We start from the raw sequence: 26,454 nt of genomic DNA, 5'->3' as shown, positions 1-26,454 counted from the left end.
AAGTTGGATTCAACATCTCTGAAGATTCTGTCGTTACTCTCCTTCCAAATGCCCCATCCAAAATATGGCAGAATGAAGTCCCATAATTTACCAATCAAAGTATTCTTAGAAGGTGCCTTCCAACTAGAAAAGAACAGCTGAATAGTGGGAGGGAAGACCCAATCAACATTAATAAGTTTGAATAAATCATCCCAAACCTTCTTAGAATACGGGCAATGCAAAATGATATGATCAACTGATTCCCCATCATTCTTGCAAAAGAACACATCTATTAATAATAGTAATCCCTCTCTTTTTAAGATTATCCAAGGTAAGCACTTTATTCTGCAAAAGGATCCAAAAGAAAATGTTAACTTTGGGTGTCAATCCCTTCATCCATGCCTTGGCCCAACAAGGTTCTTCATGGTTATCAAAAGAATCAGCATAGGCTGAAGCGACAGAAAATAAACCACTAGATTCATTTCTCCATATCAACTCATCCTCCTTTTGGATTAGGAAAAACACATTCAGGCACTTTCTTAGTTCAACCAAAATGGGGTCCAGTCTAGAGAGGTCCACCCAATCATTGTCTATCTAGTAATCCGCCACAAGAGAACCAAATTGGGTCTTACAGAGATCCATAAACCTGTTCCATCTTGAGTCATCACACAGGGGGTGATCCAAAATCCAAGCATCTTCCCAAAAAAGAACTCTCCTACCATTACCAACCTTCCATTTTATCCCTTTTCTAATAATATTTTTAAGCTTCTAAGAATTTCTCCAAATCATAGAATCTCCTTGCTCCACATTACTATTTAGGAGATGGTAGAAGTCAAAGTTATTCAAGTTGTATTTATCATTCCATGTATTCTTCCATTCCCCATCCTCTTTGTGCCACCTCCATAACAGTTTTGCCATTAAGTAATCATTCATAGAGGTAACCCTCCGTAATCCAAGACCACCCTTCTTATAAGGCATGCAAACGTTTTCCCAAGCAATGAGAGGGAGTCTTTTTTTATTCTCCATGCCCGTCCATAAAAAACTTTTTTGGATCTTTTCAATAGCAAGAGCATATTTTCTAGGAATTTTTAAAAGGCTCATTGCATAAAGCGGGACACTTTGCAAAATAGATTTTAGAACTACAACCTTACCTGCTTGGCTAAGCAAGGAACCCTTCCAACCCCCAAGTTTTGAATGAATTTTGTCAATCAAAGAGTCCCAGAAGCTATTAAAAGGAGATAAACCCATAGGAAGACCCAGATAAGAACCTAGTAAGACACCTATCTCACAGCCAATGATCTTTTTAATCTTCAATTGCCTGTCCATACTAACATTCATAAAGAAAATCTGACTTTTATTCCAGTTGATAATTAGACCAGTAGCAGCACCATAATCCACCAAAGCCTTCTTTAAACTCCTAGCATTCTTCACCGACGCTTCACCCATAACAATCGAATCATCAACGAATTGTTGGTGGGAACACACTAGAGCCGAGGAGGAAGGGTTAAGACCCACAGAGTCCCCTTTAAGAACCAACTTGTCAAAAAATCTTCCCAAACATTCAGCAAGAATAATAAAGAGAATAGGGGAAATAGGGTCACTTGTCTAAGGTCCCTAGAAGCCTTGAAGAAAGAGGAGGGGGAACCATTCACGAGCACCGAGAAAGAAGCCGAGGAAACCAGCATAAAAATGAGATCCTGAAATCTCTTACTGAAACCAAAAGCTTCCAAAACACAGAGGAGAAAGTGCCAATCAACTCTGTCATAAGCTTTAGAAAGGTCAAGCTTTAGAAAGAAACCTTCCTTCTTAGAAACTGAAAGAGAATGAATATTTTCGTGCACAGTAATAATAGAATCAACAATATGTCTACCAGGAACAAACCCATTTTGCTGTCTAGAGATAATATTGGGCAAGAGAGTCAAAATCCTCAAAGTAAGAACCTTGGAAATGATCTTATAGAAAGAGTTGCACAAACTAATGGGCCTGAACAGGTCCATACTATCAGCCCCCGGCTTTTTAGTAATAAGTGCAAGGAAAGTTCCATTCAGTTCTTTAAGGATATTCTTGGACCCAAAAAGTTCCTTAACCCCAATGCAGACATCCACCCCGACAATATTCCAATACTTATGGAAGAACAGTAGTGGGAATCCATCAGGGCCAGGGGCTTTATCTCCTTAAAAGGAAAAAACAGCCTGAAGAATCTCATCGTTGGAAGGAATAGATGTGAGAAACAAGTTCTGATTCTCAGAAACACAGGAAGGGATGCACTCAAGAAACAAATCCTGTTTCCCCAGATCCAAATTGGATTCTTGTAACAGAGATTTAAAAAAATCCACCGCCTCCTTTTTAATGATCTCTTCATTCTCCGTAGGTCCCTTATCCGTGTTAAGTCTGCAAATTCTATTGGCCATCCTGTGCTTGAGAGTAGTAACATGGAAGAACTTAGTATTACGGTCACCTTCTTTTAAGAAAACCTTTCTTGAGCGCTGCCTCCAAAACGTTTCCTCTTTAGCAATGATATCATGCAATTCAACCAATTTACCACATTCCTCTTCCGTAGAAAAGGTCTCGTAACCCTCCACTTGTATCCTATCTTGAATATCCTTAAGTTCCTCCAAGATCTTATTTTTGTTCTCAAAGATATTGCCAAAAGTATTATTATTCCAAATTTCAATATTTTTCTTAACATTCTTCAATTTAGTTGCCACTTTAAACATTGTTGTACCTTCAACTTGAATATCCCACTACTCCTTAATAAGGGTCTCCAAACCCGGATGATGAGTCCAGATTTTTTCAAACCTAAAAGGAAAGTTCTTATGGAAATTAATCTTATGAACAGTCAGATGAATAGGGTAATGATCAAAACCCACCCTCACATGAGCACTACGATTACATTTATACAGAAGGAGCCATTCATTACTAATGAGGGCACAGTCCAACCTGACCTAAATAAGATCCTTACCAGCCCTTCTATTAGTCCAGGTATACTCAATACCGTGTAAGTCAATATCATGAAGAATGTGGTGGTCAATGAACTCCATTACATCCATTCTATTATCCAGCTGAGTCTGGCTCCCCCCCCCCACTTTTCATTATCTTTGAGCGGAGTATTGAAATCCCCAATAACAATCCAATTCTCATCCTCAAAAAACTTCCTCTGATTAGAGATTTCAGTCCAAAGAGCCTTCCTTCCCCATTTGGAGTTGGGGGCATAAACATTAGGAAGGATCCAACTAAAATTATCTTTAGAATTACTGAATCTAATATTCATAAAATTAGAGTTTTGAGACACAATCTCCTCTTGAATCCATCTACTGGACCAAAACACAGCCAACCCACCTGAAGCTCCCATAGAATCATTGCCAATGATCTTACCATTCTTAAACAATGGGAGGTTTTCCACCTTATCTTTCAGCATCTTTGTTTCTTGAATAACCAAAATATCCAGCCTATTGTCTCCGATCATATTCTTCAAAATGTCCTGTTTGTGAGGGTTATTTAGTCCTCTTATATTCCACGAGATTATCTTCATAATTTATGAAAGTTTTTGGCTTCCAGGATAGTTCTCTGACTGCCATCAGTAATGCTTCTAATGGTCTCATCTAATCTCTTCTACTGGTTAAAGGGTCTACCAACCGGAGAAAGGGAAGATCCCACATCCCCATTCTTACGGGTAGCTCCAAGAGACTTAGCCAATGGGCCTTCTGATCTATTCTGTAATATGTCCCCTTTTGGCTTGGGTCCTCTCTTCATGCTCTTAGGAGGTGCCTTCTCACTCTCTTTTTTCTTTATCTTGTTTTTGCCTTTGGATTTTTTCTTCACCATAGTCCACTCAGCAATAGGGGCATCCTCATCCCACTCATCATCCACTTCTTGGGAAACAGAGAGTAGGTCCTCAACATCGCCTCTGACAAAGTTTCCTTTCTTAGACGAATGCTTGATATAGTGATCTAAAGGAATAACCGATCCCAACTAGGTACCCACTTCGGCCAGAACCAAGCCATCCATAGGGGTAATAACCTTATCATCTTGGGTAAGCTTCAGACAATCTCTATTAGAGTCATGAGCCTGAGCAGAAATCTCACGGTCCTCCTCCAAAACTTCCAAGTTATTCTCCCCATCCTTAGGGCTAGCAATCTTATCATCAGGGGCTTTCTTCAATCTGTCACTATGAGGGGTCTGAGTCCTAATCTGAACTTGAGTCTCAGCACATTTCTCCAAAACCGCAGAAGAAACTTCCCCAGAAAGACTAGCCCCCAAGTCAGAAGAACAATTTTGATGCTTGTGAAGGGTAGAAACCAATTGCAAATCCCCCTCACCAACAACCACACCATTAGGCTTGGCAATAACTTCAATAGTCTTAGCAGACTCTACAACCTTGCTCTGATCCTTAGAGGACGAGACCCCATTAGGAAAAACCTCTCCACCTGTCATAGATCCAGCATCCTTATTCACAACCTTCTGCTGCCACACTTTTTTGCTCTTTTTGGGCTTGACTCTAAGAGGAGGACATTTTTTGGCCCGATGCCCCGCTTTCTTATAGTGAAAGAAGACAAAGGGGAACGACTCAAATTCAATGCACTGCTCCCATATGCCCAGCTTAGATTTTAACGAGATAGACTCAGGCATATCCACACCTTGAGTAACCCCAACACAAAATTTGGCATAGTTCATCCTTTTCCGAGAAACCGTCACTGGATCTAAAGAAAGGAGCTCACCAAAGGTATTGGCAATACCCTGAAAAACATCTTCCACCCAAAACTCAAGGGGGAGGCCAGGTAACCAAACCCACACAGGGGCTTGAATAGCAGAGTCATCCATAGCATACAGATTAGGAGACCATTTCTGGAGAACCAAGGTGTGCCTCCCCATAACCCAAGGGCTGCTACATAAAATGTCTCGTTTATCCTCATCACAAGAGAAACAAAAAGAGAGACACCCTTTAGCCATCGCAGAGACATCCACTTGGCCTTACAAGCTCCATTTCTTACACACAAAACTCCTAACATCATCAGTGTTGGGTCTAACTCCGATGAACCTCCCAACCAGTGTAGAATCAATGGTCGAAATATTTTTATCAATAATCTGATCAAGGATTTCAATGAAAAACTTACCTTTATCCTTTGTTGACGTATCTTTAACTGGTGGAAAGCAAGATTTTTCTGTGGGTCGTACTCCAAACAGACTCGATCATTTTTTAAGCGGCTTGAGCCCTCCACCCAAGTCCTCCAAAACTCCACCTCCTCCTAGGTCCTCCAACGTACCTCCATCTTCAGCATCACCTAGACCTGCGGAATCACCACCTGACACTGATCCCAGACCTGGCACTGATCCCGCAGAATTCAAAATTCCTTTCCCGTCCGATCCCTTCACACCGCTTCACATTCTTGGTATTGTCAATGGTTGTCTTTGTAAGGGTATCCTCATAGACCCATCTTGGCATTTCAACATCGTGACCAATGAAAATTTTCTCAATAGACATCTTCAACAATAATCTTATGTTGAATCGAGAATTATATTGATTATGTGTAGACATACTAGGTGATTGAATCATGCAAGTGGGTCTAAATGAGCTCATAATACATGCTCACAACATACCTACTTCAAATTATTTATTTCTTCTTGGTCGTGCTTGAATTGAAAAAGATAAAGTAGTTCATTCAATTCTCCACAAATTTATTAAATTTATCCATGATAGCCATGTCGTCACTACCTCATATTCACCCATTGTGCTTAGACCAACTTAACCATGGACCATTTCATTTTGAAAATGCATCCCCACCTTTCAAACATAACAAGTTCATCCTATTTTCTACTATTTTGTAGAACTTCGTGTTGGTTCCCAAAACCACAAATTGGAAATCCAAGAGCCTGCCTCTTCACCGATAAGATTCTGCAATCAGTTATGGCCAACGAACGAGAATCACTTTAATTCCCCCACACTTCAGGCTCCGCTACATCTAGGTGGGGAGACCTTCTCCTCGAACCTGATCACTTGGTTTAGAGCTTTTCTAAAGCGAATTTAAGCTTTGGAGTCCTCTGGCTGGCAAGGTCCTCAAACTCGATTAATATGAAGTTGAATGTTGACTAGTTGAATTGAATGTTTTGTATAAGGTTTTAACAATGAATTTGATGCTTGTAAGAAGGAAGTTATAGATTCTTTGACTTCAATAATAAAAAGACAAATGCCTCTGCTCATTCGGGCAATAGAGTCAACTTCAGTGAAGATTTTCACGTACAACTTTATAAAACTCTACGCACTTATACTATCAACAATTAAATAGTCAAAATGCGACAAATCAAATATATATGCACTCTTAAATTAGTTCAGATTGAACTTTAACTCCTCTGGTAGGGAGATGGAGACAAACTGGACACAGAGACGGAAATAATTTGATATTTCACAATATCTGTGATGATCGAGTTTAAGATGCTAAATGACCATGTCCACTTATGTGACATTTAAATTGTACACAGAATTCAAAAAATAATTACAAAGAACAAATCATCTGCAGTTTAAATCTCCATGTCATTTAAAAATAAACAAAGGACCTTTTTATTTAGTATTAAAATAATTCTTGCTCCCATAAATCGTACCTCTTCAATATTTTAACAAATTACTTTTATTAATATTTTGCAACCTTTACTCTGACTTTAATCGGTGGCATGAAATATAAACATCTGCAAGCGATACAATTATATTATCGCTAGCCTTTAATTTTTTCATTTATACTTTCACAGCGCATACATGAAGGAAGGTTTTGCCTAATCACTGAGATGGCTCCTTTGACGGCATTGATGGCTTCATCGGCATAGCAAATTCGTTGGCATCTTATCAAACCTTTCTCTTACATTACCGTCTGAGCAAATACTTGCGTGGGTGGCTGTCGTGCGTATCATTTCATACTCAAAAATGTGTTGTTCTCCTCAACATAGAAATACTAGACTCCATTGTGATATATTTATATCTTTGCATACATACTGATATCCTCCGTGGCACAAGATTTGTTTTCGTTCGATTCATGAATTGTTCTTCATCGCTCGTATCTCTAGAGGCGGCAACATCTCCATGCTCGTATGTCAGAGACATATCATTTCAAAAATGTATTGCTCCCGATATCATATGTGCATCCCCTCAATATGTTCAACGACGTCTGTTTGGTTTGAATATTTGATTTGCGCTGAGTAATCCAGTAGTGGATTATCATGGGACTCACGGCATAGGGAAATGTCCGGTCATGTGCTCAACCAGATTTATAACATGAAATCGCCATATATCAATTCTTAAAACATCGGTTCTGAGTCTGGATATCTGCCTTTCATATTATGGGGTACCGTCATTGACTTGTACGTGTTGATTGATCTTTATCTTTGTAGAGGCATGCTGCATAAGTATACGATGGTATTTATGTACCTAAAATGTTCTTTCAATTCATTAGCTACTTCTGTACAATGGTGGTGTTTGATGAGTGCTGTCGCTGGTAGACATCCATGGAGTTGTTCTTTGCTAAACTGCTATGTTTTATGAAATCGTTGTATACAGAGCATGACATCACTGGAATTGTTATAGTACTGCCAGCTTATAAATAAGTTTCTACTGCTGTTCTTGATTTCATCTTCATAATCAATGTTATCTTAGTTTGATTTACTTTGACTGAAACGATATGTTTGCTGCAAGCCTTCGTCAATGAATATGATCTGTTAATTATACTCTTATGAGTACCAATTTGATCTGTAGTTTGGCTACACATTTCAGCATCCATTGTCTCGCAAACTCATCAGGCAATTCTTCTTATAGTAGTCTCTGATAAGTTAAGTCTTTCTCAACATTCCATTTGCACTGATGCAGCAGTAGGCAACTCCAATGGGTCAGTACGACAACAATGTATAGAGATAAGCTTTTGACTACAGTCAGACACGTCTTTCATTTCACCACCTCCATTGACATTACTGAATTCTCTTACTTTTGATGATGAAGGTATTATCACACTATTGGCAATAGCCAAATATGGAAATTGGATGAGATGCTAAATGTGAATCAAGCTTCTTTTTCTACAATCTCCTAATTATGAATTTTTTTGGTTTGAAGCATATTGTTTGAATATAAGTAGTGGATAAGATCTAAAGATTCTCCCTTTAGCCTGGTTTTTGGGACTCTAAAATTTGTCAAAATTTTAGAGTTCCATCACTTTGCACATTTAAAGATAAGCATAGTCCCTCTATTTCGATATACCTAAGCATCCTAAAATGGTATCTGAACACAATAAACCATCCGAAATAACCTAGGACAAAAATAACCTAAGTAGCCAAATCAGGTACAGGAATGGGAACGGGTACAGGTACATGGGTACGAAATGTTGGTATGGCAGAAATTTTTTTGGGGTGTTGGGTATGGGTACCGGTACATCCACATAGATATATAATTTTTTTTAATATATATGTATATGTGCTGCTAAAAAAATATACCAATATCAAAAACAAATTAAATTTAGAATTCACATACCAATACATATGCTGGCAGTTAAACAAAATCATTACAAATTTCAGATTTTGAAATATAAGTAATTTAATTTAAAATTCAGTTTTTGATATCAAAATGATCGAACTAGTGTCATGAAATACAGTCATTCTTTGAAATAGAACTAATACTAGAAATCACTGATCAGCTCACTAATCAGAACCATATGGGTCATCATCAATATCAAGATTGTCATCAACATTGACATTAGATGATTGACAAGTGGAAACACTGAAAACAAACCACCAAGAGCCGTTGCTGCATGTAGAGCTGCCGTGGGAAGGAAAAGCAGATGCGGTGAATGAAATAAGAACCTAAGCCGCATTATTGAAAAAGCTAAATTTTAGGTTTTCCTTTGTCAGTCAAAGTCAAAAACACATTAGAGTCGACTTGGAATCAACGTGGAATCGCCACATCAGCACCACAAGCCTCCCGAAACAAAACGGAAAAGGCAGATTTGCGGCTGACTGTAAAATTAGTACCCTAGTCGATTCCATAGTGGATTCCATGTGGTTTCCGATTCAGAATCAATTCGTTTCTGGGTACAAATGGCTAAAGCTGACGATTCGGTAACTTAGAAAATAACCTGATGTAATAATAGCCCAACGAAAATGTAGCCCTACATTAAAAATAACCCATAGATTAAATCTTTTGGCACACAATTGCTTATTTATGCCTTGTCTTTGCATGCAGATCAATGTCAACTGTTATTTGGTTGTAACATATATTTAGATATGGGGTAATTTATTGTAGTATGTTGGCATTGGATTGTTATTACCCTAGGATGTTTTGTCATTGGGTTATTTTGTCGTGGATTCCTTTGCCTGGGTTATTTTGTTCTACAACCTCTATGACATGTGACCTTCAACCACCATAGAGTTATGGGACTATTACCCCCCTTCACTTGCTGCTATATCACTACCACAAGCTGCTTATATCCAGCTATTACAGTGTCCAACCTAAGAAATGTGGTTCTCCAACCCCTTTTAAACAAGGCCTTATTACCCTCCTAAATCACCTAAATTTATACTCAATCGCACACTCCATCCTCCCATCATTTCTCAACTTTTATCCACCCCTCTAGTCTGCCGATGACAGATCTTTGACCTAATTGTATGCCACATTGAACCAAGATGGCATAGGTTCAAGTGTTAGCGTTCACAAGCCCCTAATGAGTATTTGGATCTTAATGTCAACAAAATACCAATTATGTATTTGTGGAGCTACACACCCTCACTGAATATTCTAAAACATATTTTACTTTCCAAAAATAATAGTGGAAAGTGTCAGCTAAGCCTTGACAGATTATAAACTACATGACAAAACTCAGAATCAAAAGTGTATCTTTCTACAGAAAAAACAAATGGACAATCTAAGTGCATACATTTGTGCTAACAACTGAAAATGTTTTAGAACTTAACAGATTCAAGAAACATCTTATGGAAACTTCATCTCTGATTCAAATTCAAGACAATGGATTTCAGTAGATATAATCTATTGAAGATTCAACAAATAGAATAAAAAACTCAATGTCATTGAGCTTGAGACAGATAGACGTGGATTAGTACAATTTGTCAGTTATATAAGAGCTTCAAGAAAGAACATCAAAAGATCACTATAATAGAAACAATTAAAATAGAAATATTCTGACCTTCCCACCATTCTCTTTATTCCCCACAATAGTTTGGCAAGCAAGTCTCCAAGTCTCTGGTTTCTGCATTTGCAATAGCAATTGGTAAAATTTATAAATTAAAGATTAGACAGATGGTTCAAAATGAAAAGGATTATAGGATCTCTGACAGAGTAACAGAATAAGTGATTCTAATGTTGCTCAACTGAAAGTCTGATATATATAACTGTATAGTCAAATCTGATATTGACTGTGACTGTTTTAGAACTAATTCAAATGTTCTAAACTGATATACAAAACTTCTGATATTACTGTGATGCAAGGAGTTAATTTCAGACTGGATGAAACTGCAGATATACTACTATTCGCTGCTGAAGATACTTGTCAGTGCCGTTGATTGGTGGTTTTCTCTACAGTAGCACACATATTAAATAGTGAAGGCAATAGTAATGTTCGCCACGTAGGGTCATGTCCCTATGTGGACATGACTGCCCAGTCAACATAACATAAACACCATTAGTTAAGGGCCTGATTATATATAATAAGGTGCAAATAGAATAATATGCAAGTCACCCGATGACTTTGAAGGGCGCCTGATCACTGCAGAGATAATATCGGTTAAGTTCAAGATCAGAAATGAGATTGAACTGTTATGGAATTTAATAGTAAATCATATTAGTTTGTTCATCAATTATATAAGTACATGCAGTTATATGTGTGCGTGCATGCGTGTGTGTGTGCGTGTGCGTGCGTGTATATGCAATATATATATATATATATATATATATATATATATATATATATATATATATATATGCAAATATACATGTATTAATATATTCTATTCTGATTTACTACATGCTTCAATTCGACTGAAGCTACAACTTTAAACAACCTATAGATCCACTTAAATTTATTGTAGTGGAATATATGTATGAATTTTGTGCAATAATAGCCACAAATCTTCAATGGTTATAAATACATGAAAAGCCAGTCAACCTAGAATTCCTGAAACCAAATCATTCATCTGCCTATTCCAACATATTAATTTTATATGAATCATCCTAGCAATATAATTTTCTTATTATCTAAAGAGCTTCCAATTCGCTTGTGCCATAAATGTTTTGCATAATGCACTAAAACATTTAGATGAGAGGAAAAAGCATGCATACCTTCTTTAGATAGCGTTTCTCTGTGCTTGTCCGCTCATTTAATAGCTCCTCACCTTGTAAAATCTGCAGAAAGATACTGAAACAAATTGAATCGGAACCTTCCATAACATAGATTTCCAACTTGAAAATTGAACATGCAACTGAAAGAAAGACATGATTAAATTCTCTTGTGACGTCAGTTTTTCAGATGGCGCATCTTCATCCTGATGACGGATTTGTAATGTGATCTTAGATGCCTATTTTTCAAAATAATTTGGCACAGATATTTTTCAGAATCTTATCTATCACTATGGACTGCGGTAGCCTTAAAAACAGGAATGCTAAACATGTTTGGCCCATATTTATTATTTATTGATTCTAATTTTTAAGCTTGAAAACAAAATGTTTCTGATAAGAAAACACATGATTACAAAGGATCCTATATTCGGGGTTTGTGCCTAGTAAGAATCTATATACAAAATTTAATAAAGATACACTCTCTAAACACAGTTAACATGCTCCTATAGAATTAGAGAAACATACACAAACAGCCAGACATACAGTATAATCTCCGAAGTACAAATTGCATGCTCACTTTTTTTTAAGATTATTAGACATAAATATAATAGTTACATGCAAATATAGCCAATAATGCAAAGGAATAAAGCACACAGAAATAGAACATAAGAGACAAAGAAATATAGCCAACAATGCAAAGGAATAAAGCGCACAAAAATAGAACAGAAGACAGATTTAACTCAGTTCACCCAATCTTGGGCTACGTCCATCGAACAGAAAGTCCAATATTATTACCCAGTGATTCAATCTGATTACAATATATATTCCCTGCAACTGAATACGCTACAAGAAGCTACTTAATTATCATATAGAAATCCCCAACCCTAAGTCATTTTAAATAAGTCTTATGTGTGTTACAAGATTAGGGTTAGAATATGTTATCCAATAGAAAAATAGCTACCAACACCTTTTACAATAATAAAGTCATTTTTCGTGCAAGGAGCAGTGCCGCTTAACCCCATCTTGGGTATGCTGCCCCCATACCCCCATAGAAAAAACCTAGGGGGAAAAACGCACCAATGAAATGAGGAAAATCTAACCTCTAAGTGTAACTAGGTTCCATATAACAATTGTTTTACTAAAAGCATTGCCAATGATTTTAAGTGCCACACATCTTGGAAGTAGATTTTAACGCAACCATAGTTCTTTGAAAACAAACTCCTGCTTCATGGAAGTATATTTTATTTGAGAAACATTTGTGTTCATTTATTAGGAAAGTAATTTTAAAAAACTACAAAATGGAGTAGGCAAGTTGCTATAAATTTTCCTACTACTTGCTCAATCAGAAGATAAACAATTTTTTTAATACTAAGTTGCTGGTTTGGGTTCAGGTTTAGATACAAATTTTTGAAATGCGATTTGCGTTTGTTAGTACAAAAACATGTAAAAAAAAATCTATATATGCAGCCTCGAAGCATGAATTAAGATAAGAATGTCACATAGTATTAACAAAAATGCCATAAACTTGTAATCATAGGATTATAGACTTCAAGTTCAAAATTAAAATATACAAACTAAAATTTACTTTCAAAAAATATATACTAGCATTATCACTGTTATTCAATATTCTACAACCACTAAACTATTTGTTTAGACAGTTGTTTTTCTAAATTAGATCAATAGAAACATACTTCATGAATAAATGCAATAGATACCTCATAAAGGTATATGAGAAATTGTTTTATACATATTCTGTTGTTTTTGTTTTAAAGGTAGATAAGCTAGTATTACTCGATATTGCACAACCAGTAATGAAGGACAGAGAGGCAACAGTTTATCATTGTCAACAACCTTGCAAATAAAAAAAACCTTAGTTTCTGCACTTTCGCCCCAATTCACCGTCAATCATCCAAGTATGCTCAGCCTTGTCTTGGGTTTGTCCTAGACGAACTAGTTCACCTAAGAATGAACCGTAGTCAAACCCACCCATGACTCGTACCCAACTCGAACCGGACCAGTACTAGGCCCTGGAACTGGCGAACCTAGTAGCTTAGTTTTTATACCATAAATGTTATTGCAAAATTTACTTTACTTGTTTAAGTTTTTTACTCTTGATTTCAGTGGATGAAAATCAATCATCATATTAACCATAGTTACTAGGTTTGAGAAATAATCAATCAAATTTTCTAGGAATTGAAAATCCAGACCCAATAAGACAAAACCAGCCAGCCCAAAAAATCTAGATCTGGGCAGAGATTTAATATTATCTATCCAAGCCTATTGCCATTCTATCAGCATCTTTTTTATTATAATTGACATGTTGCTTAAACATTTAAAAGAGGGAGGATACAAATATTTGCAATCATGGTGATCAGCAACATGGCAAGCTACCCCTATCTCATCAAGAGGCATTTGTGAAACAAAAGAGCCACAAGAATAGTTACATTTGTAGCCCCATGTTCCTTGTCTTGGGCACCACCATTTCTCAAGGAATGGTACTCTCCTAGCTATCAATTAATAAGTTGTTTCTGGCCTGCAATAAGTTATCATCCATCTCCACTTATCCAAAATCACAACTTTAGAAAAAAAAAAAAGATTGAAAAAGGTAGGAACTAACCAAAACATTTCCAACCCCGGTTACCAAATTCTTCCCAAAAATCTCAAAATTTCAGTCTGGTCCAATTAGGCTCGAATTCAGGTCAAGATGTGGTCTACTCCAGGTCCAAGTAGGGTCTCGCATCTAGCCTGTGGGTTCTCTCTATCAGACCCAAAGAGAATTTTGACATCAATGGCCGAACCTAGACAAAATTTGACAAGTTTTTGATACTCTTTATTTTATTAAAGCTGTTAGTTGTCTATTTTGGTCAACTCAACCCTCCAACCCTAAAATAGACCATTAAAAAAGTGAAACAAATCTCATTTGTGTATTTGTGAACAAAAAAGAAACTTCTTGCTTCCATTGCTGAACTTTCTAGTTTGCTTGCCATTGCTTAAGGAGTGTTGAAGGGTGATTGTTCCATGTTTGTTTGCTTGCCATTTCTTAAGGAGTGTTGAAGGGTGATTGTTGCATGCTCTAAGCTGGGTTGTGAACTATTCCTACATGGTTGCATGCTATAAGCTGGTTTGTGAGCTATTCTAAAGGGTAGGTTTTTGTTGATTTTGATTGTTTTTTAAATTTTTCTTTGTATTGTTTACAAAATGAAATGAACTCTCTAGTTTGATTTTATTTTTCATTATAGTTTGCCGTTTTGTATGTTATTGATAGATTCATAGAATGTAAAGTGCTTCTAGCACTAGGAACTCCCGGATTGAAACACACCCGGGCTCTCCCCTATGGAGATATGTGGAAATGCTTCAGCAACTACTAGGTGGATCTTTCATTTAGATTTGCAGCCATTGCAAAGATAGCTGTAAAAGCTTTTATAATAGAGTGAAGGTGCATTTTTGTTTTATCCCTTTGAATGGAATCAGTTTTATACAGGTAAGCCAAGAGTTGAAAGGTAGCCTGAAAGATCCCTGATAGATGCCCTTGCTGATCTGTTGTAGTTTTTAAATTAATAAACTATATTTTCCTGTGATTTCTTTGATAGTCTTTGAGAATAGAGAGAAGTTGCAGAAGGTTTTGTTTTTGTTTTGTGTTTTTTGATAGTTTTCACAATAGTAATGAATAATGAACAATAAACATGAGAGGAGACTGAAAATAAATAAGAACATAGAACCAAATCAGAATTGCTATAAATCGTACCAGGCAGATTTTTGATTTATAAAGCCAAATAATAAATCTAATGCAGTTCCAAAGAGCTTACATCCAACAATGATGCCAAACTGTTACAAATGGCAGCCGCAAGACTGCAAAGAATCACGTCCCAGCTAAAAGAATCAATCTGCAACGCTGAAACCATAAATCTGCAACCTGAATCCACAATAAAGAATGGCGTACTCTATCCCTGATAGCAACACACACTGTCTGAAGAATCCAATGCCAATAACTGCTGAGGGCTACGTCCCAGCAAATCCAGAACCTGGGGTTTGCGTCCCAGATGAAGAATTGCTCTCTCAGAGCCAATTCACAAAAACAAGTTTTTCAATATGCAAAAGATAATAAGAAATTAGGTCTCCATCTCCTTATATCCCCTTCCAACTGCAAATGGAACCCTAAAGGGAAATTACACTTTGCGCTTTAAATAAAATATAATAAAATAACATTTTCCCAATTAAAGTTGTCCATGCTATAGGAAAAACATTACTTTATTAAAATTCCATAGCTGAAAGCACGAAAAAGTCTACAGATAGTAAAAATCATGTATAATAATTCGAGACCTTTCCAACGAGCTATAACGCATAGCTGTACCTGATCAACTGAAGCCAAAATCCCCTTATTACTCCAAAATGGTTATATTATTAACCTTATTTTAATTTATTTAATCACCAACTTAGGAAATATTTAAATATATTAAAATATTTCCCAAATGGTCCCAAAAGGCCCAAAATGACCAATCAAACATGAATCTGACCTTGTCACCTGTCTGTGACTAATGCCGGACAAGATGTGTCAACTGGTAGTCCATCTCTAAAATCTAGGGATGCTCCTAAAAAGTAGGAGACAACCCCAATCAACCAAAATGGAGTCCCAATGACTCCCCTGCTGTGTGCACCTCTGAGAGAACTATCACTGAACTGGGAGTTCCTCCTAAAAATAGGAGATGCACTCTAAGTCTCCAAAACGTTCACCGAGGTCTCCAAATGCCTCTTAGACCACTCCTAGTCAATCCCTACAAATTAGGAATCCCTCCTAAATTGTAGGAAACTGTTGTCTACTACACCAAACTACTTGGGAAGCTCATGCATGACTCTCAAAGTCCCTGGGTTGGTTCTCTCTACGCTCTGCTGGCCTATGGGAACCAGATAATAGACCAACCCTGCTAGAAATGTTGTCACTAAGGAAGGGCATAAATTGGGGACATGACAGTCCTCCCTTCTCAAAGATTGCTTGTCCTCAAGCAATGTCAATCCAACTCCACAAACATCAGGCAAGTGCATACCATAACCAAGAATGATCCCAGGGTCCCAAGCCATCCTGGAAGGTTTGTAGTTCCATCCTCTAGAAACATTGTCCTGCACTGCACCCAAACAAGTAACCTCCTGTAAACCCCTTGAAGGAAGAGCAATCAAATACTGTACCAACTCTGTCAACTCCTCAATGAACTGCTCTCTGAAAGAACCAAACCGGAACACTAAAGGTGGAAACTCTAGTAAGCCTACATTGGCTTCCACATCCTCAACTATTGAACTGCAAATCCAAGTGATTCCAGGATTCCAAATCCGCCTCAAAAGGGAACCACTATGCTGACGCTTCGTCACTCTAATATAAATATTAGTGAACCACAAGTTGTAAAGCAATTCATTAGGACCCTGAAGCACCAATGTATCAATGAGACCAGGGCCCGGATCCCAAACCAAAATACCAAATGTACTAAATGAGATGAAGAAGTATCTCAACCGCGCTCCATGAAACATACATACAATGAAGCAGACCAAATGTACTAAATGAGATGAAAAAGTATCTCAACCGCACTCCATGAAACATACATACAATGAAGCAGACCAGCAAGGTGTGAAAGTGAACTCCCATAAACCAGTATTCCAACCCACATGACCACCTAACAATGCTGCTATAATTCTGACCAGCAACTCGAATGATATCATAGACGTCATCATACCAATGCCAAACAACAAATGTCCCAAAGAAACACTCCTCAATGCCCTCATACTAAATCATGGATGTAGTCAATGCCAAGTCAAGTAGTAAATGATTCCAGCTTGGACAGCCACTAGTCCATAAGGAATCGAAGACTATGGAATCACCAATTAACAAGGATACCACTGCCATATCCATGGATGTAGATGACAAACTTGAAGATGAAGTATGTATGCCATCATGAGAAAAACCAAAGCATGTGTCATTTGTACCCAACATTGTAGGATTATCAATTTCTGAATCCCATATCGATCTGAGAAATGTTGCTCCACCCAACCACTGCGCTACTCTAATGTAAACATCTGTATACCAAAAGTGAAGCAACTCAACATGAATCCACTGAAAAAATGCCCAACACATGTTGATGCCAAGATCCCAAATCTTTGCACTGACACATCCCTCCGGCATGTTGATACTCATTATGTTGTTGTTGTGAAACTGTACCTCATCTAACCAACTAAGAACTTCACTCCAAATGAAGCCACAATTAGTACCAACAACCAATGTTGTTAGAAATTCACAAATGAGCCAATCATCAGCAAGGAAAGTTTGTTGAATACTTTTCCAAGTCCTCCAAACAGCTACTGCAACTTTACCTATATTTTCCCAAATTAGTGTGCCTTTATTAAAGGTTGTTAAGTAAATGTTTTGTTTAACCATGTAACCAACGAAGTCCCTTATATTCTGATCTTGAAAGCCCAATGTAATATTTTAAAAGTCTGAATCTTCAATCAAAAGGTACATCGCTGCCCTATCATATGGAAGAGGTGATAAACCCATTGATGATTGAGAGATGTTTCTAATTCTCAACAAAGACAGGCTCTTTGTGGCTGGTCCACTAGGTATGCAACTTAATATGTCATCAACTCTTGGTAGGGAAGGATCAATTTCACACTTGAACACTCCAACTTGAATGTAACCAACCCAAGGTTCAAAGTTTGACTCATGAGATGAAAGAGAATTGCTGTTCAAAGTCAGAAAATCAGAAGTATGTTCATACCTTTCCACAATGTTTTTGCGGTCTTCTCTTGCCTCTCCTTCCAAGGTAGGTAACTCCTCTAAAAGTGCTGGTCCATGGGGTGTGTTCAAATGAATATAACATGTCCCATTAACTTCCTTAGCTGTCCAAAATTTGATCCATACCTCTATCTCCATAACTGATATGTTTTCCATTACTAACAAACTCCAAGGTGTAGTATGCCAAACAAACCAAACATTATCAAAATGCAATATCTTCTTAGTAAGCAGCCTCTTAGTCTCTCTAATCATCTCTTTAAGACAAGATGCTTCATATGATCTTAACAATTGTTCTTCCATTGTAGATGATGCATGACTAACCAAATCAGAATCAATAATGTTCCATTCCACACAAATGAAAATAACACTTGTGGCTGGTCCATCAAGTGTGAAACTAATATCATCATTGTTTGGAGCCTTTAAGGAGCTCTTTAAAAGAGGAACGTCATAAACTGCATGATACAAACTAGACCAAACTGAGTTTTCTAAATCATAACTCTTTTCCTCTTCACACATCTGAACATGCTCTTCTTATGGACTTACCTCAAGAAGCTCTTCCCTTCTATGCTCAACATCCTCACTTTCTTCCCTTGGAAGAAATAAGGATCTAATGTATGACTCTCTTTGTCTTCTTGCATTATCAAGCTGATTGCATCTTTCCTTGACCTCTTGTAAGTGTTGTCTTCCTTGGGCAGCAAGCATCTTGGCCTTCTTAGCTCTATGTGACCATCCATTGCACATGTCTTGAGCCTTTTTCACATCTTCCAAGGTGGGGTAAACACAATCAGAACCTTTGTGATTTGAATCCACAATATAAATCTCATGTGCAACACACTTAACCTGAGTACCATCATAGGAAGACTCAACAACCTCATTACCTTCATATGAAATGGATGATACCACATGACTAGAGCTACTGTTGAAAAAATTAGAATAGGTATCAGACCTTGGAGACATGCTTTCAGCATCCCTAATGGACTGATCCATGATTGTAATCTCTTCCATTTTGTGATCAACTTGATGAATCAATAGTGTGCTATGTGTCTCCTCTTGATCTAGAGTTATTTCTTCTTTAGGAATCCCACATGATGACTGATTTTTGTTTTTCATAGGCTGCAACTCAAATGATAACACATCTTCATGCCTTTCTTCTGCATACCCTGCAAGTGACTGATCCATTATGGTGTTTTTATCCTGAACATGGATAGGTTGACACAAATCTTCTTTCTCACATGAAAACATATCATCAACTATGGCATGGTATTCCTTTTTTGCAAACTTAACCTTATGACAAATTTTTGGATGCATGTCAATGTAATCTTTGAAATGAAAGTTCTCCCTAACATATTGAGGAAGAGTATTATACTCTTCAAGTATGCTAATTACTTCCGTTTTCCTATCTAGTGGCAATGGATCCTTTCTAGAAGAAGATGATGATCCACTAGCATGTCCAAATTTCCTTGACATAGAATCATTGAACTGCTGCAATTGAAGCTTGAATTTTTGTTGTGACTGTTCCCATTCTTTCCACAGGGTTATATCTCTTAACAATTTTTCCATAATGAACTACCACGCTGACCAACTGAAACTAACATGCCAGAGCAAAAATCAACTCTGTACTGCTAATATGAATTATCAAAACTTTTGATCCAGTACCTAGATGCCAAAATGAATTATCAAAAAATTTTAGCCAGTACCCAGATGCTGAAATGAATTATCAAAACCTTTTATCCAATACCTAGATGCCAAAATGAATTATCAAAACTTTTTAGTTAGTACCCAGATGTTGAAATGAATTATCAAAACTTTTTATCCAGTACCCAGATGCCAAAATCTGTGGTGACAATTTCTCACAAACCCTACAGGCTGGCAGGATGTAGGTTCTGATACCATTGAAAGATCCCTGATAGATGCCCTTGCTGATCTACTGTAGTTTTTAAATTAATAAACTATATTTTCCTGTGATTTCTTTGATGGTCTTTGAGAATAGAGAGAAGTTGCAGAAGGTTTTGTTTTTGTTTTGTGTTTTTTGATAGTTTTCACAATAGTAATGAATAATGAACAATAAACATGAGAGGAGACTAAAAATAAATAAGAACATAGAACCAAATCAGAATTGCTATAAATCGTACCAGGCAAATTTCTAATTTATAAAGCCAAATAATAAATCCAATGCAGTTCCAAAGAGCTTACATCCAACAATGATGCCAAACTGTTACAAATGGCAGCCATAAGACTGCAAAGAATCACGTCCCAGCTGAAAGAATCAATTTGCAACGCTGAAACCATAAATCTGCAACCTGAATCCACAATAAAGAATGGCGTACTCTATCCCTGATAGCAACGCACACTGTCTGAAGAATCCAATGCCAATAACTGTTGAGGGCTACGTCCCAGCAAATCCAGAACCTGGGGTTTGCGTCCCAGATGAAGAATTGCTCTCGCAGAGCCAATTCACAAAAACAAGTTTTTGAATATGCAAAAGATAATAAGAAATTAGGTCTCCATCTCCTTATATCCCCTTCCAACTGTAAATGGAACCCTAAAGGGAAATTACACTTTGCCCTTTAAATAAAATATAATAAAATAACATTTTCCCATTTAAAGTTGTCCATGCTATAGGAAAAACATTACTTTATTAAAATTCCATAGCTGAAGGCACCAAAAAGTCTACAGATAGTAAAAAATCATGTATAATAATTCGAGGCCTTTCCAACGAGCTATAACACATAGCTGTACCTGATCAACTGAAGCCAAAATCCCCTTATTACTCCAAAATGGTTATATTATTAACCTTATTTTAATTTATTTAATCACCAACTTAGGAAATATTTAAATATATTAAAATTTTCCCAAATGGTCCCAAAAGGCCCAAAATGACCAATCAAACATGAATCTGACCTTGTCACCTGTCTGTGACTAATGCCGGACAAGATGTGTCAACTGGTAGTCCATCTCTAAAATCTAGGGATGCTCCTAAAAAGTAGGAGACAGCCCCAATCAACCAAAATGGAGTCCCAATGACTCCCCTGCTGTGTGCACTCTGAGAGAACTATCACTGAACTGGGAGTTCCTCCTAAAAAATAGGAATGCCTCCTAAAAAATAGGAGATGCACTCTAAGTCTCCAAAACGTTCGCCGAGGTCTCCAAATGCCTCCTAGACCACTCCTAGTCAATCCCTACAAATTAGGAATCCCTCCTAAATTGTAGGAAACTGTTGTCTACTGCACCAAACTACTTGGGAAGCTCATGCATGACTCTCAAAGTCCCTGGGTTGGTTCCCTCTACGCTCTGCTGGCCTATGGGAACCAGATAATAGACCAACCCTGCTAGAAATGTTGTCACTAAGGAAGGGCATAAATTGGAGACATGACATAGCCTTTACCTAAAACCCTCTTGAAAAATCTTTTGTACTAAAATATTATTGAAAAAAAAGGCAAGCAGATGAAGCAGCCACTGTTAAGGAAACAGGATCAGATGTAATTAATACCTTTCAATTTGATATGTATCCCTTGTGTGATATGGTCACTAACTTTAATTTTCTTCTTAATGGTATCACCTAAATTCTTCTTGCAGATTTTTTGTCTATATATCTTGACTGCACCACTGTAAATATTTTCTGAATTTAAGACAACATAAAAAATGCAGAAATGTTAAGTGAAGATCACTGCAGTGTGATCTCCTAAATTCTTCTTGCAGAATTTTGTCAATATATCTTGACTGCACCACTGTAAATATTTTCTGAGTTTAACACAATATTAAAAATGCAGAAATGTTAAGTGAAGATCACTGCAGTTGTAATAGTACTGTTTCAACTGCAGCGATCTTAGAGAATATATATATATATATGGGAGGGAGGAGGCATGTTGAATGCAGGGACATGTCTCTACGTGGCATGTCCCTACATGGGATGTGCCTAAGAAAATATAACCCACGGCACAAAGCGAAATGCTGATTCCACTTTGGTAATTGCTGTTTATATTCCACTTTGGTAATCGCTGCTTATAACATAACGTTTGTTATCACTGTTATATGATTTGCTCACCTTTGGTATAGATGTAAGGAACTGATTCTTATGTAATCGGTCAGTCAGATTTATGTAAATTGATCAGTAATTACTAATTATTATTCTGCAATAACCATTAGATGAATTAATTATGAAGTAAATATGTGTGTGTGTGTACACACAATTAAGTGTATATAGACACACACACACACACACATATACATACATTCATATAGTTCTCTAATGATTATTTGTTATGGATAATAATATTTAACTTAGTAATCATTATAACTGATTAACATAGTTTATTACAAGATCAATTCAATCCGACTGAAGCTATAATATTAACAGCCACGAATCCGGCACTCCACGAGGTGCTGTTACTTTTAATTTATGAGTTCTTTAAAGCTAGGACAATGGGGAAACAAATTAAGTTAAAGGAGGGTAAGAAGGGCAAAGTAGACTCTGAAGAGTCGGAGGAGAACTATTTGCCTTCGGACACCGAAGATAGCCTTGATATGCACACTGATTTGGAGAAGGATGATTCTCCAAAGGAAGGCTCTGGGAAACAAACCATCAAATGGGAAAATAAAAGGAATACTACCCCTCATCCCAAGCACGACCTTGATTCCTCCTCTGACAAGGACTATAACGAAAGAGCCGAAGGCATGGACACGGGGGAGGATAGTGCTGAAGGCGATGAGGAGATTAGGGAAGGGGAGGTAATGGAGAGAAAAAAGGGAAAGAATACCATCACTATCAAAATTCCGAAAAGCAAAGAGGACTCTACCAATATATCCATGGGCCAAAAAAGGAAACATCCTGAGGCTAAGAAGGAGAAACAGGGGGTTGAGGTGGAAGGGGCGGAAGATTATCTCAATCAAGGCGAGAGAGATGACCACAACCAAGGCTTTGAGGAATTTGGTACCAGCCAATACAAGTGCTCGATCACAGGTAGAGACAGAAATGTGGTGTGGAGAAACTTTGACACTACCTTGGCCAAGATGGGGATTAACAGAGAATTAATAAGAACACAAGTCAAAGAGGATGATGAAGGTAAAATAAAAATGAGGAATTAATTGACCCAGACCTGGTCATTTTCAGTGACACAGCTAAGGAGCACCCAGATATGGACGTCATCAACAATGCTAAGAACAATGTTGTCGACAGTTTCCACACTACCAAATAGATTTTCCATGAAATCCAAGACCTCAAGTACAGGGTGTGCAGCCTTGAAAGAGAGAACTATAGCCTGAAGAACAGGATTTCAGAGGAAGAAAAGAGCAAGGATGACAGAGTGGAGGAGGTCAAAAATAGGGTCCAAATAATGGAGAGCTCTATGCAAATCATTGTAGAACAAAGCTACAATAGTCTAAAAGAAGCCAATGAGAATATCAAGATTCTCATCAGAACCAGCAAGGAAGAGGACTTGACCCCCCACAGCGCCAAGGAAAAGACCCTTGATGATAGCTCAAGGAAGCACACAAGATCCAGCATGAGGAAGAAGGATACCTAGGATCTTGACCAGGAGCACTAAGAAATGAAGGAGGCGGCGGGTAGACTGTCAGAGCTAGAAATCAATGCAATAGAAATGCCAAGAGAGATCTCCTGAGCACCCTGGCTTTTCTTGGATGGCCCCTGGCTTTTCGTCTTCTCTCCTTGGCTTTTTTCCAATTCCTGCCTTTTTATGTGGGGAGATGTTTCATTTGTTTGCTTTTAGTATCTGTAGCTACTTTAAGCGTTCTCTTTATGTCTGATTATTTTATTGTATGGGTTTCAGGGCCCTGTTAATTCCTGTTTTCCTTAATCAAAAACATTAAAAGCCATGAATGCAACTATTCATCCTTCCAAAATGTATAGAAGTAAGAAGGCATCAAAGGCCACTACGGCTTCAATTCCCAAACAACCTGTAGAGGGCCATCCATTCTTGTGTATTCCTCAAGAACCAGTCACAAATAAGAGAGAAAAGGGACCCTTGGAAAAGTCATTTCACAATGAGGTTAGATACATTACTGAGAAAGACATAGCTAGATGTATCTATGCAAATGGATTGGCATTCAATATTATTTTCTCACCATATTGGTGAATAATGGTGAGATCAATTAATGAGGCTCCAAGGGCATCCAAGGGCCTAGGTTGTTTAGAAGGTATGCACCACTTCATTGAACAAAGAGATAAACTTGTAGAGGATTCCTTAAAGCCCATTAGGGATTTATGTATCAAAATAGGTGGATCTATGATTATATGGTATTTGATCAATGTAAAGATGCAAGAAATTGCCCTTTGGTCAATGTTAATGTAGTGTCCACAAGAGCTGAAATATTTTTTAGAGCAATATATTGTAAAGGGCAAGTGGAGGATGGTCCATTTATTGCAAACATTCTTTTTCAAGCCACTGAGAAAGTTGGCCCTCAAAACATTCTTCAAGTGATAATAGAGAATGCCAAACATTTTAGGGTTGTCAGGTTATTGACTAAGGAGTGCTCTAAAGTATAAACACATTCTTCGAACACCTTATGTTGTCCACTCACTCAACCTAATGCTGAAAAAAATGGCAAGAAAGTTGAGTGGATCAAACAAATATATGATCATTGCGGACCACAGTATGTCGCAAGTTGTATTTAGGCAAATCTCGAAACTTAGGCTCTTGAAGTTAAAGTTAAATTATTTAAATTTTAAGTATGTTATAGACTTTAGTTTAGTATACTTTCTAAGTTTTTAAATGTGAATTTTGATAATATTCATTTTCTAATTTTGAAATAGGTTGTTGAGATCTCTTTGGCCTTCAACATTTGAGAAGCCTTGTAAAGGATAAAGAGGCATTGACTAGAATGGAAATCAATGCTAATTGGAGCGTATGGAAGCAATTTTAGTAGTACAAGGGTAGTTGTCATTAAGGCAAGAATACTAGATGACTCTTAGTGGGATTGTGTTGAGTACCTCCTCAAATTTACAGAGCCTATGTTGAGCATTATTCGATACACTGACACAGATAGGCCTTTCTTGGGTGAGGTATATGATATCATTCACTCCATGATTGAACCCAAAGCGACCCAAATCCACCCAAAAAAAATGCTCAACCTACAAATTCAAATTCAAATCCAAGCCAAAACCAGCAACTTAGTTTCTAACTTAAAAGCTACCTCAGAAAATATTCAAAATAACTCTCTTAGTTCAACTCATACTTCTCATCTTACTTTACTTGAAGAGAAAACCAGGTCGTGGTTTGTGTATAGCTGGTGCCTGTACTTTATGCAATGCATGGGATGACTCGATACATGGACTTAGGCATATATTCTCAGATTAGACCGTTTTAAGGAATGTGAGAGCCTGAGGAGTCATTACCAGCCTACTTCTTGTCTTGCTATTAGTTTGAACCTAGGGGTTCAGGATGGTTCTCGGACCGGTAGGCCCGACTAAGTTGATGACTAGATATGGTTGGAGATGCATGTACTATAGAAAGAAAGAAAGAAAGAAACATGTTCTGAGGTTGCACTCAATGATATTACAAAAACCCCAGAAACCTGTAGGCAAAATTCATCAACAAATACATAGATGATAGAATCGCCCATGGCTAATTAGATTCTAAGATAGTGTAGCAATGGTAAAACTATAGATATGTATTATTATAAAGAAAAAAGAACCAAACGAGGATTGCGTAAACAAGTTAATATATAGAGATTATTATCATTTTTGAAGAAGAAACTACCCATCTTAATAGTCTTCCTCTTCTTCCGTCACAATGCCCTTACCTTTTATTAAGGTGTTATTAACCATGGAATCAAAATTTGCTAAACGGAAGTTGTGGTGGAGGGCATTGGAAGTCATAGGAGCTAGGGCATTCATACCCTACCTCTTTATTTTGAAATATGTTTTTTGCAGTGTGTACTAATGGACGCTTATTTTTTGGCAAAATTTAGGGCATCCATTTCAGGAGTGAGACTTATGTATTCAAGAGATTGTTAATCTTCATCATTAATGTCAAAACTAAGATGCCAAAGCATGTTAAAGAATCGCAGCAGTGGATGTATTTAGACATATTGGTGAGCAATGTCAGAAGTCTATACAACTGTGGACTATGGAGGACGCATATGTCAAAGCCTCGAGAAGAAATAAGTGGAGCACCTTTCAAGGACTTCTCTATCTATATTAATGACACTCCATTAATATTTTGTTTGAAAGCTCATTGTCCGATATCTACATCTTCAGCATGCTTCAAATTAAGAAGCCCAGTCTTAATTTGTGGCAGTTTGAGGGAGTTTTCGTCAAGCTTGTTCCTCTTAGTTTTTCCAAATCACCGAGAATCCATACTAGAGGGGGCACATGATTCACCAAGTTGCACATTGAGAAAGAATTTTTTTTAGTTATATATGCAAG

General features: G+C 37.3%; 1 protein-coding gene across 1 annotated transcript in view; it reads right to left on the bottom strand.

The window, feature by feature from the left end:
- LOC149538694 (photosynthetic NDH subunit of subcomplex B 3, chloroplastic-like) overlaps positions 1–26,454 on the bottom strand; it is a 73,425-nt gene that overhangs the window by 21,527 nt on the left and 25,444 nt on the right. Inside the window, exons 4-5 of the mRNA XM_089800026.1 lie at positions 11,300–11,362; positions 10,149–10,211 (exon numbers count right to left, since the gene is read on the bottom strand). Of these exons, the coding sequence (XP_089656152.1) occupies positions 10,149–10,211; positions 11,300–11,362 (126 nt within the window). The remainder of the gene's footprint in view (positions 1–10,148; positions 10,212–11,299; positions 11,363–26,454) is intronic.

This window comes from Cupressus sempervirens, chromosome 9 (assembly GCF_028749045.1).
Source record: "Cupressus sempervirens isolate cs-2001-9-10 chromosome 9, ASM2874904v1, whole genome shotgun sequence".
Lineage (NCBI taxonomy): Eukaryota > Viridiplantae > Streptophyta > Pinopsida > Cupressales > Cupressaceae > Cupressus > Cupressus sempervirens.
Note: the sequence above shows the minus strand (reverse complement) of the source record. Positions and strands in the feature narration are given on the sequence as shown.